Raw genomic sequence first — 14123 nt, 5'->3', positions numbered from 1 at the left:
AGTATTTTCATTCCTGTCTTAAAATGTACAATTGCTATGCTGATAAAACTCTAAATAGTAATTTGTGTGTATGCACACATGAAAATGTGTAATACATTCACCCATTTAACCAACTTTCTGTTGGGCTAATCTCTTCATCTTTCTCTGGAACCAATTATGGAATCTTATAGATACTAAGATTTTTTTTCTTTCACCACCTGCCTACTTCAGGTTTGTAACAATATAGACAAAATCAGGCTCTGATTTTGGTAATTGTCCAACATATTGTACAGGCTAATATTTTTTGTTATATTTTAGGGATTGATTTTGTAGAACTGAGAGGGAGTTTAGAGATCATATAATCTAAGATGGCAAATATGTTGCATTGCACTTCTCTTCTCTGAACAGTGAAAAAATAAGTATTCTAAGATCAAGCATGAGCCCAATGGAAAAAAGTATGGGAATACAAGTACAAGGGCTGTATGTTTCTTATTTTTTATTTAGTGTGGTCTTTTTTGTTTTATAACAGAACAAGACCTCAGGAATGTAATTTTTTCCAGTGTCACACAATGGCAGGTCAAAGATAGGAATGCATTATCATCACTTCACCTTTTTTCTACCATTGAGAATTAGTTCTCCCATGTTAAATTTTACAAGAAGAGAGATCATGGTGCATTTAAGATAAATGATTTATAAAAGGTGCTATGTTCATTAGCAAAAAATTTATTCGAATTTGAAATCCATTTTCTCATAGTATCAAAGTTATAACTGGAGGGTCAGGTTTTCAGGACACTGCATGAAAGTTCTTAAGGTGCTTATGCACCTGAAGTATTACGCAGATAAAAGTAGTAAGAAGCACAATAATGTAGGGTAAGGATTGCAAACTCTGGAACCAGAGCACCTGGTTAAATCCCAGTTCTATTTCTTACTGGCTGATTAACACTGAGCAAGTTACTTAATCTCTCTCTCTCTCTCAATTTAATCAATAACATGGAGGTAATAATACCTGACTCATAGTGTTGTTGTGAAGATTAAATGAGTTAATACAAGCAAATTGCTTAGAGAGTGTCCAGCAACTCATAAGTGCTCAATAAAAGCTCACAGAGTTTTAACTTCATTAAAATGTAAACACCTTGGCAGACCATCTTTGCGACCTCACCATTTAGTTATGACTTAGATTGTCTGAAATGCGTTCCATGGTGTTTGTCAAGAGGGTGAGAAAGCATCAGGAATGCTTCTCCCCGTATTTACTGCAACACCTGAGGGTACTGAGGAGGCTAAGGCTGTGGAGGAACTAAGAAGTCTGGGACGGGGAGGAGAGGAAAAGGAAACAGCGCACACCTTGGATCCCACAGCCCAGGAGAGTCTGCAACCCCCTGGTCCCAACAGGGAGTCGTGTCACTGGAACCCAGACTGTAGAACTTCTGCACCGACTCCATGCCTCCAAAGAGGGTTCACAGGAATGAGTCCCCAGAGCCATCCAGTTCAGTCCTGTAGAGGCCAAGAGCACTGACTTTGGAATCAGACAGTTTGAGACCCAAACCTTTTCCTATATGTATGACATGGGCATGTTTATTTCTCCCAATCATAAATTTTTCATCTGTAAAGTAGGCATAATAATACCTACTTCATCTGGTTTTCGTGAAAATTACATAAAATAATGCATGTAATTTTCTTGGCCCAGGGTCTAGCACATTAAATGCTCTAACTAAAAATAAATGTTGCTATTATTTTGCTCGTGTAACAGGTGAAATCTGGTCCTCCACAGTCTCAAAGCATCTAGGGAGGTGGTTTTAGACCAGGAGTCATCTGTGAATTCCCTGCTGGACTTTTTTCAAACTATAGCATGCTTCCCACCTCATCCAAAATTATGGCATGATTCCCTCGGTCAGTGGTTTTTAACCTTGTCTATACCTTAGAATCATCTGGAGAGCTTTAAAAGATGCCAGCCCAGGCCACAACCCAGACTAATTATTTCAGAATCTCTGAATATATTAAGGTATAGTTTATATACAATCAAATATACCCATTTTATGTGTGCAGTTCAGTGAAATTTGACAAATTTGTATACTCACATAACCATCTCCGTTTCAAGATACAGAACATTTCCATCACCCTGAAGAGCTATCTTTGCCCCTTTGCTGTCAGTTACCCCTGGCTTGTGCCCCAGGCAACCACTGATCTGCTTTCTGTCACTATAACTTAGTTTTGCCTATTCTGAAATTTCGTATTAATGGAATCTTACAGTTTGTACTTTGTGTGTGTCTGGCTTCTTTTGCTCAGCATAATGTTTTGAGATGCAGTCATTTTATTGAGTGGATCTGTAGTTCTTTTTGTTTGCCTAGTAATATTCTATCATATGAATATACCACCATTTGCTTATGCATTTACCTACTGGTGGATGTTTTAGTTGTTCCCAGCTTGGGGCTATTATGAATAAAACGTCTATGAACATTCATTTGCAAGCTTTTGTGTAGACATGTTTTAAATTTTCTTGGATAAATACCTAGGAGTGGAATTGTGAGGTCATATGGTAAGTGTTTTTAAAGCTTGATCAGTGTTTTTAAAGTTCTCAAGGTCCTTCATGTGCAGCCCATGGCATGGTTAAGAACCACTGGATTGGTGTGTGTAGTAAATGACAGGTGTGGCAATGTTGGCCACCCTGATGTCACTCACTGTTTGCAGTCACATGATCCCTGAATCTTCCTTAGTGGTTCCACCAGCTGCAGAGCTGTCTTCTGTGCCTTGATATGACAGAGGGCTGCTGCACGAGGTTATGAGATGTTTTAAAAACAAAGCTAATTTATTCAGCAATGTTTATTAAGCACATACCTAGTCCAAATGAAGGGAACACAGAAATGACCAACACAGCTCCTGCCTCCAGGGAACTTGGACAACCAAGATGAAGTAAACAGGTACAGTATTCTCTGCCAGGTGTTATGATAGTGTTATAAGAGCATAGCTAGAAACTGCCCCTTAATCAGAACATTCTGTTGAGTAACACTACCTTCCTTGTTATTCAGCTAAGGCCTTTGGCAAAGGTCAGGATCTGCTCCGTTTTAGGACTTAGGTGTTGGTACTAGCCTGCCTATGTTCCTTTGGACTTCTTTTTTTTTTTTAACCATGAGTACAAAAAGAGATGTTCTGATTTATGATCATTCTGGTTAATTAGACATAAGTGTTAAGGTGTATATGCAGAATTAAAATGCCAACATTAAAGAAATAAGAAGCTGCTATGTGCATATGTTGGGGCAAGTTACTTAGATAGGATTTGTTCAGAACTGGGGCAACTACTGGACATAGAAGGTACAATCGAATAAAGTTTACTCTAGGTCCTTTTTTTTTCTTCCACTCATATTGAAGTATAATTGGCATGCAGCACTATATAAGTTTAAGGCGCACAGCGTAATGATGTGACTTACATACATCACGAAATGATTATCACAGTAAGTTTAGTGAACATCAATCATCTCATGTAGACACAAAATTAAAGAAATAGAAAAAAAATATTTTCCTTGTGGTGAGAACTCAAGATTTACTGTCTTAGCTTTCATATATAACATAAGCAGTGTTAATTATACTGATCCTGTTGTACATTACATCCCTAGTACTATCTATCTTATAACTGGAAGTTATGCCTTTTGGCTGCCTTCATCCAATTCCTCTCCCCTCCCAACACCCTCACCCCCACCTCTGGTAGCCACAAATCTGATCTCTTTTTCTATGAGTTTGTTTGTTTTTGAAGTATAATTGACTTGCTACACTATGTTAGTTCCTGGTGCACAACATAGTGGTTCGATATTTCTATACATTTCAAAATGATCACCACGTTAAGTCTAGTTACCATCTGTCACAAAGATATAACATAATTACTAACTATATTCCCCACACCATACATTTCATACCTGTGACTTATTTATTTTGTAAATATGCAAAAATTGTATTAGCGTGGCTCAAGAAATGCACTTAGTAAACTCAAAGAGTTACAATGGAAATAACCGGACAAGAAGAGAGGAAGTGGGAGAACCAGAACCCATCAGCGCCATGGATGGCTCTATAGGACTTTCAGGACTCTGGCCAGGACTGGACTTCCTTCAGTCTGTCCGCAGCCTTGCTGTTTCACTAGCAGGCTCTAGGCCAGATCCACATGCTGTTCATCTGCTAGGTCTGAAAGAGGTACACCCAGTCTGGCTTCCCAACCCAAGAGATTTTGTCCTCCTCTTCCTCCCAGGACCCTTCTCTTTGGGGTTCTGTAGAGAGTAAATGGCCTTTACAAGGGATGTGCTCCTGTAAGGTGTTGGAACGCTCCTCAGCACCCTAGGTCTTGCTTTCCCCTCCATTAGTATCCATCCTTAAAATGTATGTATCCTTTGACTCAGCAATTCAACTTCTGGGAATCTCTCCTACACATGTAATCACATGCACACAAGCATATAGGAGCAAGTATGTTCGCTGATCATTATTAGTAATAGTGAAAAATAAGTCTAAATGTCTAAGGGAGAATGCTTAATTTAATTATGGTATATGTGTAGTATGAAATGCAGCTCTTAGAAACAATGAGGGAGATCTTGTATGTGAACACAAAAATGTATCTGTGGTATGTTGTGGGGAAAAAGTTTTGGACCAATATGTAGGAAATGGTCCCATTAAAAAGTTTTTTTTCAAAAATCAGTTCCCTTTGGAGGGGGCGGATTCCTCTGCTTGGTAAAAGGTCTGTAGGATGCATTTGTCAAACTGTTGGTAGTGGTTACCCCTGGGGGCTGAGATCGTAATTGAGAATAAAATTCAAACAGAGAAACTTTTACTTTTTAATTTTGGAAATGTCTGGATTGTTAGTGTGTTGTAAAACAAGCATATTTTTATAAATGTTTTAAAGTATCCTTCTTCTGGGTTCTGTGTCCTTCTGTGTTGGGGGCCGGGTCGGGTTGGGAGCTTCCTTGCACAGACCTTTACAACAGCAAAACCTGGCTCCAATGCAAAGATTGACTTAGGTTCTAAGAAGAGCTCTCTAGTAGCAACACCACATACCTGGCGGAATTCTTATTTACCAGAGATAGAGAAAAGGAACTGGTACGTAAGACATTAGTAGATGAGGGGTAAAGTACCTTTATAATACCCACTTATTAAAATCTGCAAGGAGGTCTGCTACTTCGACTAGTTATTTTAAGCATCTGCGTTTTCTTTAAAAGAACTTGATGTGATGGACCTCAGTTATTATTCAGCTCATATGGAGTGTGTTGAAATCATAAGAAATCAAATATTAATGTAGTGGAAGATGCTTGCCATGGGATACCAGTCACGCTCTACTCTTGCTTCCCAAAGAGATTGTAGGGACTTGTCCTGGGGAGAGTGTACCACCAGTTGTTTTGTCCCTGAAAGAAAAAAAGCAAAAGATAGAGAAGGGGAAGTGAGGAAGATGGTTATACAAAGGAATCCCAAAATCTTAAAGTACCTCATTGCTTTGTAAGCTTTATGACCACAATAATAATTCTATTTTAATGGATAAGCTCAAAAGCTATATTTCTACCCAAAGGATACTTGAGTTAATAAAATGATTCAGATGTGACACAACCATCCTAAATTCTTAGGGCAATTTGGTTAATGTCTGATTTATTGAAATATATCTTCTTTACTTATTGTTTTAGTATTTCCCTGTTATTCTCTTTTCTGTTTTCTCTGAAAATCAGGTCGAAGAACTACACCCTGGGTTTTCTAAGTCCAATTACATGTTCTTGGCCAAGGTAATGAAGACCACAGTTTTAAGATCACTTTGACTTCATTACACAAATATGTGATTACGCTTCATATTGATTATTTTTTCATTTCTAGTGTTATATTGATCTTGAACAAACAGATACTGCTGTGAAGTTCTGTAATATGGCAGTGTTGCTTCCTTGTGTTACCAAAGAGGTAAGTCCACACGGTGACAAGGAGCACTCTTATTTTATTAGTACGATTCCAGCCTCAAATATGAACAACTGGCTTAGATACATCTGGAGTTTTTTGCTGTCCTAAAACATTTTGACTTGGATTTAACATGTACTATGACGTTTTAAAAATTGCTGTAGGTAACCCTTCCCCAGGAGACCCCTTGTATCTTTAAGGAGCACACAAATCATGGGCTAACAGTTAAAACATTGTGATGCATGTTAGGTGTTACACAGCAGGGAGTGGGATGAACCCCCCGAGGAAGGATGGAGGACAGCATAATTCTGGGGAGCTGGTGATTAAACTGGGGTAGGCAGCAAACAAGCTAGACAGGCTGCCGCCTTACAGCAGGAGGAGGCTCTGGGCAGTTGCCACTGTCAGTCCCCAGCGCACAGCAGGCTGTGGCTGTCCAAGGCCGTGAAGAGGACTAAAAATATGTACTAACATTTTCTTGGTCTTTGAACACCATTAATGAAAAAGAAGCTGTCGCATTGCTTCTTTTTCCCGCTAATTCGGAATTCTGGATGTGCTCTAAGTTTTAGGAGTTTCACAGCATTAGCAATTCAGCCTGTGTTCCTGTATACTGGAATTGCGGGAACAAAAGGAAATAAATAAATGTTTTCCTGCTCCCTTCTCATAGCACATAAACATTATCAGCCTGTGAATCGCAACTGAATAGAAATGCCTCAGAAATAAGTACTCCTCCTCTTCTCTGTTGGAGCAATACAGGCTTCAGCGTTTGTTGTGATCTGGAACATAAACACGTAAGACATGCCCACTGCCCTCTAGGAGCTTGTAGCCTAGAAGGGAACATAAGGTATATATCCAAATAAAGGGAGCTCAGGGTAGAAAGCATGAAGTGCTCAGAGAGGTACAAATAATTGGTTATGGACATATTGAAAAGGGGGAAATTATTTTCACCTGGAAGAGATCAGATAGCATCAGAGGTGGACCTGGAAAGACGTATATAACGTGGAGGTGTGGGCGAAGCACGTCACGGGTCGTGAACAAAAGTACAGAGGTGGAAAACCAAAGGTTTGTTTGCCTGGAGTGGAAGAAATATTCAGGGCAGTCATGGGAAATAAGTCTGGAAAGAGGAAGTGAAACAAGACCTGCCCAGGACCTTCCCGGTTCAGGGATGCCTGTGTCTCTATACAGGGCTCATCAGCAGCCACCTGCGCAAGGGCTCGGCCTGCTTCTATGTTTGGGATTTCCTACGGGGTTCATTATCCTTCTAACTCTAATCCCTAGTTGGCTCCATTGGTGAATAGGAAATATAAAACAGCACTCTTTATCTAAAAGACAGTTTGTGTAACTTTTTCAGCAGGAAACAGATTTTGTCCCTCTCGTTGCTTGCTCCGTGTTAGTGGTTGGGACCCTACTGTCTTTTACGTCTCTCCTGAGCGATGCCACTTTGGGTTGCATGCAGTCATTTTAAGCTGAGTGTCTATGCATTCTTATTAGAATATGAGATTAAAGTACAATATGATAGTGAGGTACCTGGTTTGATATGCAAATGTTTATGCATGACATTCAGCGCTCTCACAGGAGGGCTAATATTGACCATCTTCAGGGTTTGATCCTTGGTCCCTAAGTCTTCTCTCCCCTTTCCTCCTCCCTACCTGCCAAACCTATCCTCCATGGCTTCAAATACTACGTACCTGCCAGGGGTCCTCAAATTTGCATCTCTAGACCTCTCCTCTGAGTCTGGACCTGATTGTCCAACGTCCTGCTTGACATCTCTGCTTGGATGACTCCTAGACATCTCATACTCAACTAGTCATTAGGCCTTTGCACCTGCTCTTCCTTCATCTGCCCCTCTTAGTAAATAGCACCTCCACCCACCCAATTAGAAAAGCTGGGAATGATCCTTGACACATCCTTATCCCTCAGCCTCCAAACCCAGATGTCTACCCAGTCACCAAGTTCTCGGAGTTCTTCTAATACTTGCCTTGAGTCATCCAAATGCTCTCTCTCTCTCTCTCTCTCTCTCTCTCTCTCTCCACCCACCACTCCAAGCAGGGCACCACCCTCTTTCACCTGAGCTACGATCATGAGAGCCTCCCAACGGGTCTCACAGCTTCTTGCCCCCTGCCCAGTCATTCTTGGCTCCCATTATCAGCCAAAGCCACAGATTAAACATAAACTTCGCATGTCACTTCACTGCTTGAAAACCCTTAGCTTTTAGGATGAAGTTCAAAATTTTTAGCATGCCCTTCAGGGCTCTGATCTAGCTGCTACCAATCTCTAAAGCTTCATATGTTCCCCTGTCTCCCCTCCTCTACGCTGTGTTCTTTCCCGCCTTGCGCCCTTGGGGCACAGTGTTCCCTCTTTTGGAAACATTCCCCTACAAACCCTCCATTCCCTTCACCAGCTTTATTCCTACTCATCCTTCAAGCCTCAGCATAAATGTCATTTCTTCAGGAAAGATTTCCTTGACACCCCCAGGCAAGAAAGTACCTCATACTTTTCCTTCATGTCATTTAGCACAGTTGTGATTATATAGTTATTTGTGTGGTTGGTCCATGAAAGTAGCAACCAAGTGTGTTTCATTCACCACTCTCTTCCTAGTGCCAAATGTATTGCCTGGCACATAACAAGGACTCAGTAAGTACTGGTAGGAAGACTCAATAATAGTGCTAATAGTAATAATAAATAGAACTGGTGATAAATGTAACTAAGAAAGCTGAGCAGTGTGGAACTATTTATGTAATAAGCAAAACAGCTTTAGCAGATATTTCCCGCATTACTTATTTTTTCCAGTGATTTGTATTCCTAGCAGTTTTTTTTCAAGTGGTTAATGTACTGTCAGGAATATCTCAATTTCTTTTTCAGTTAGAAAATAGAATGAGGCAAGTTATCTATAGTACCCACTCTCTCTGTAAAGGTTTTCCAAGTTGAAGTATATCCCATTAGTGATTTTGCTGACCCACTTATTTATTTCCAAAATATCTAGCATTGGCACTCATCACAGCGAAGGCAGCCCAGCCATCGGTTTTCTCTCCCTCCTGTGAACTTGCATAACATTTGTGCTTCTTTCTGTGGCACTCGTACCCTCTTCCTGGCATCGCAGTCATTTGTGAACGTGACTTCTGTCCTTATCAAGGAGCTTGGAGCTCATCATACTGCATTTAATGTCGGGAATGTCAGCCCTTGGGCCTCTAGAGCCCAGATTCATGCACATAAGCCACTTTGCAGTTCCAGAATCTGAAATTACAGTATTTTATTATTCATGTGGACTTTTCTTGACCCTAGATAAGTAATGTCAGCTCCTGAGAAACATTCCTTCTTTTAAAATAAAAGGGATTCCTGTGTCTAAGGCAGTGTGAGGATGATCACTAAGTGAAATAACGACAACCCTGGCAGCCTGAAAATTGTTTGCCTGGAGGAAGAGTCCAAGTTATTGACTCAGAGCAGTAACCACTCTTAATAATAAAACCCTAATTTTTTTTTTTTTTTTTTTGGCTGCACCACACAGCTTAGGGGTTCTTAGTTCCCCAACCAGGGATCGAACCCAGGGCCCCGGCAGTGAGAATGCCAAGCCCTGACCACTAGACCACCAGGGAATTCCCTAAAATCCTAATTCTACTTTAAATGTTCTATCTTAGTTAAGACCTCATATTTGCTTATCTTAATTAAGACATCGGTTTTTCAGGTAAGTTTAGAAAGTATAGTTAGTCCACAACTCTTCACCTGTCTTCCTGTTCTAGGGATGCTACAACTCAGAGGGGTGGCTGGATCACTTCCCAAAATCCAGCAATGTTGTCCAGGGTCTCATTTGTTAGAAATTCATATTTGCCTGTTTCTTTCTGGTTTAAATGTGTATCTTATGCATTAACTCATCTGTGCTATCCATGCCCGGAGAATTAATTCTTCCTATACATTAAAAAAAATTAATAAAGCCATTTCAGAGTGGACAGAGTGGATTTTCCCACTGTCTGAACAGACATTTCGTGAATTATAGGCAGGCAATGTTACTCTGTTTACACCCTCCTATTTCTACTCTTTTGTCTCCTACCTTCTATTCGTCTGCATTCGAAATATATTATTTCTTAAGCTTTCTCAGTATATAATGGCCTTAGCTGTATTCTTTAAGTTGATCTTAAAAATACCTTAAAGAAATTTCTTAGCCTTCCTTGTAATTAATTTTCTTAAAATAACTGATGATGTAGCATCAGTTTGGGATCAGTTATTTTTAACCAGTATGCAGTCTAGTAAAGTTGATGTTTGATAAATCATTACCCAAATGCTCAGAGCGTAATGATTTAATATAAATGAGTCTCTCTCTTATTTATCTCTCTAGCAGAAAGCATTGATGTATTTAATCAAAACATAATATTTTCTGACTCTTTCAGATCAAATAAATCTATGTTTTTGAATGTGTGTTTGAGTGAGTGAAAAAAATTACCTTTATTCGTTTATCTTGCAAATATGGTGATGCTCTGCCAGAGGCTTGGGATACAGTGAGAAAAAAAACAGATCCTGTCCTTGCCACCATGAGTTCTGTAGTCTAGTGGAGAAGGCAGGCACTGAACAAGTAATAGCAGTAAAGTGTGAGGAGTGTAATGGAAATAAAAGCGCAGAGATTTATGAGAAAATAAAACTGGAACTGCAACCTGGACCGGGGGCTAAGAAAGGCCTTCCTGAGGTTTTGATAGGTAACCTGAGATTCTAAGGAAATTAGAATTTAAACCCAATGGTTTAAATCTTTAAGACCTTCTTGGGTATGGGGGGCTTGTTAAAAATATGGATTCCTGTCCTTTTTCTAGAGAGAAAGAAGCTCTGAGCTGCAGAGTGTGATGACAGCAACCTCACTATCAATGTGACTCACTCAGGTTTCTGTCCATTGAGTTCTGCTCTGCCGGCTTAGTGCTCAGACTGTCCCTGGGTAAGAAAACAGAGGAAGGCAGGTGGTAGTTGGGTTCTTGGCATTGCAACCACAGGAAATGATGGCCTTTGAGGACATGGCTGTGGACTTTACTCAGAAAGAATGGGCCTGCTGGATGCATCTCAGGGGAAGCCATACAGAGACATGATGCTAGAAAACATTAGTCATTGGGTCTCCCTTGGGTATGAGCTCTGAAAATCAGATGTGACTTCCCAGTTGGTTCAAGGGGAAGAGCTGAGGTGGGGGAGGGAGAAGATTTCCCCAAGGCCAGAGTCTAGGCTGGAAAGTCTTAAAAACTAGGACATAACTTCCCTGCAGAATATCTGCTGGAAGGAGCCATCTAACGTCACGATAAGTTCGTGAGGGTGAGGTCTGTTTCTCTACATTAGAACTGATCCGCGAGTGGGGTAAGTGAGGAATGCAGAACAATCTCATGACTTCAGTTTGAGGTGAAAGTATGCTGTCTCAGCAGAAAGGTTTGGATAGTTTGAATTTGGGGAAGAAAGGAGTAACCTGAGCTCACAACCATAGTCTGGGTTCTTATAAGAGGACGTTTGCATAAATATGGTCAAACATCAAGTGCTTGATACATAATGAAGGCCTCAAAATTACTCAGATAACTATACAGTGGACATGCTGCAAAGGAGAAAACTTCTGTACCTGCAGCAGAGTCACACACACTGTGAAAGTAACCAGTGTGGCAAAGACTTTAACTAGAGGTTATCACTGAATGAATGGGCATAAAATTCATATGTAGAAGAATGAATAGATGAATGGATGTGGACAAACCTTTAACAGCCTCTCGTCTCCTCAGTAGCAGAGATTTCTCACTGGAGAGGAGTTCTCTGAATATAATGAGAATGGGGAAATATTCACTCACAGCTCCACATTGACTCAACAAGTGTTAACTCACACTGGAGAGGAACCCCGTAAATGTAACAAATGTGGGAAACACTTCAGCCAGAGAGCTACCTTTTGTTCACACCAGAGACAAACCCTTTGTGATCATTACGGAAATGCCTCCAGTAATAATTCATCCTTCAAATGACACAAGTGAATCACACTGCAGAGAAGCCATAAGAATATCATCTATGTGGTAAAGCCTTTAGTTGATGCTCTAACCTTAGCCATGAAACAGCATACACTGGAGAGGAACCCTAGAGACGTAATGAATTTGGAGGAAACTTCAGTCCCAGCTCTAACCTTTATAGACACCAGAGAGTTCACGCAGGGGAGAGACGCTGCAGCCTTCAGCCATCTCTCAAGCCTTGGTCTGCACAGAAAACTCAGAGTCAAACAGGAAGGGACGCAGCAAGTCTTTACCAGGAGGAGGAAGCCATTTGGGAAATACCAGACAATTCATGCTGGAGAAGCCATTCAATGAAATAAACATGGGAAACCCATTACTCATAGAGCAGCACTCCAGGGCATGTGAGGACTTTTACTGTATCAGGCACTCTCAGTGTCATGAATGAAATGATCTCACCTCAGTCAGCCTTAAAGTTCTCACACTTGGGAGTTCCTTAGGCCTCAAGTCAATGTAGAAATGCCTTCATCTGGATTTTATATAAGAAAATTCGTACTCTGGGGAAAAAAAACTATCAAGAAGAACCCTTTAGTACACAATTCAACATATAATTAGACTTCTGCCAAATGACATATTACTGAAAATAATGCCATGTAAAGATGTAGAACTGTGATGCATTCTTAGAAAAGTTGAATGCAGATTTTGGTGAGATGTAATAAACAATGTGATAACCCCTCAGTAGATTAATAAGAGTTGTTGATGAAAAATCTAATACATGAGTATTTGTCTTTAAAAAAATCATGAAACATTATGGTGAGTAATTGAGGCATTTTCCTTTACTGCATCGCTGTTGATCAGCTGATCAGTTTCAATTTTGTACGCAGCTCTAAACGTATTTACAAGGACTTTGTTTAATCAGAAAATACCTTTTAATGTAACGGAAAAAACGTAGAATACAAAACATGTGTTCTAATTATTCTATTTGTGTTTAAATATGTACCCACATGGCAAGGGTGAATGGAAACATGGACAAATAAGCACAGTTTATAAGTGATTCAAATATCCCAGGTGATACTGATGCGGGTGGTATACACACCATATTTTATTAAATAGAAATAGAAAGATAAATAGAAAGGCTTGGAGTTGAGAAATATGTGAAAAAGCACTGTATCAAGGGTACAGTATTGCTGAAATGTTGAGTTCTTGAGAGAGAGAAGAGATGAGAGCCTTGTATACCTTTTTCTTAAAAGCAAGAGAAAACCATTAGAGGGTCTTAAGCAGCAAGTAACACAATGAGATTTTTAGAAGGACACCATAGCTACCATGTGGAGATTGACTTGGATGGGAGGGGAGCAAAATTGGAAGTTGGAATACCATTTAGATAACTTCTGCAATGACACAAACATGAGGTGATGACCTGGACCAAGATGATGGCAGCGAGGAGTGAAGAGATGAGGACTGATTCAACAGATTTGTAGGTAGTATTGTCTACAGGACTTGGATATTGGAGATGGAGGACTCAAGAATGACATCCCAGTTTCTGGCATGGGAACCTGACCAGGGCAGGTGGCAGTACCCTTTACGGACACAGGGAGTATTGGAGAGCCAGATTTGGTAGACAAGGAGAGTTCAGTTTTGGACATTTGGAGTTTGTGTTTGTGAGATTTTCAGATCCATTAAGTGATTGAATATTTGGCATATAAATGTCTGAAACCACAAGTATGGCAGAGATCATCCTGAGAGGTTATGTAGTGTGTGAAAAGCAGAGGGTAAAGGATCAACCCTGAGAAACTCCAGTGTAATGGGAGGAAAAGAAACCTACAAATGAGATTGAAAGAAGTGGCCAAAGATGACAGGACTCCAGAATCCAAGGGACGGTGGAAGTGGTCAACTCTGTCAGACACTCTAGGGAAGTCAAGACTGTAATGAGCAGATGAAGTTAATGATGCCTGTGTCATTGGTGATCTTAACCCAGACTGTTTCAGTGGAACAGTATAGGAGGCAACAGAGTGCAGAGCACTAGAGGTGAGAAAATCCAGTCAGTATGTGCAGACACTGCTCCAATAATTTGATGGGAAAGAGAGGAGAGATGTAAGGTAGAAGTTAAAGCAGTGCTTGAATTGAGAAATAGTTTTGTTTTGGATGGAAAATCTAGGAGCATATTTAAATAGTAATGAGAAAGAGCCAGCAAAGAAGGAAGGGTTCAAGAAAGACTAGAGAGGGGGGAGATAACTGATAAAATTAGGTCACCAGGAAGCCGGAGACAGTGGGATCCAAAGCACATTAAGGTCCTGTCCTTTT

The 14123-nt window shown here is 40.3% G+C and overlaps 1 protein-coding gene across 2 annotated transcripts in view; it reads left to right on the top strand.

The window, feature by feature from the left end:
• Positions 1 to 14123, top strand: part of RMDN2 (regulator of microtubule dynamics 2) — a 93988-nt gene that overhangs the window by 58860 nt on the left and 21005 nt on the right. Inside the window, exons 9-10 of one of the 2 annotated variants that reach the window (XM_082356086.1) lie at positions 5667 to 5720; positions 5809 to 5889. In XM_082356086.1, coding sequence (XP_082212212.1) covers positions 5667 to 5720; positions 5809 to 5889 — 135 coding nt within the window. Of the gene's footprint in view, positions 1 to 5624; positions 5721 to 5808; positions 5890 to 14123 lie in introns of both variants that reach the window. The other variant, XM_082356087.1, reaches the window with a different exon arrangement.

Source organism: Balaenoptera borealis (assembly GCF_965194805.1).
Source record: "Balaenoptera borealis genome assembly, chromosome: 15".
In the NCBI taxonomy this organism is placed as follows: Eukaryota; Metazoa; Chordata; class Mammalia; order Artiodactyla; family Balaenopteridae; genus Balaenoptera; species Balaenoptera borealis.
The sequence above is the reverse complement of the archived record's forward strand: the minus strand, read 5'-3'. Positions and strand labels throughout refer to the sequence as shown.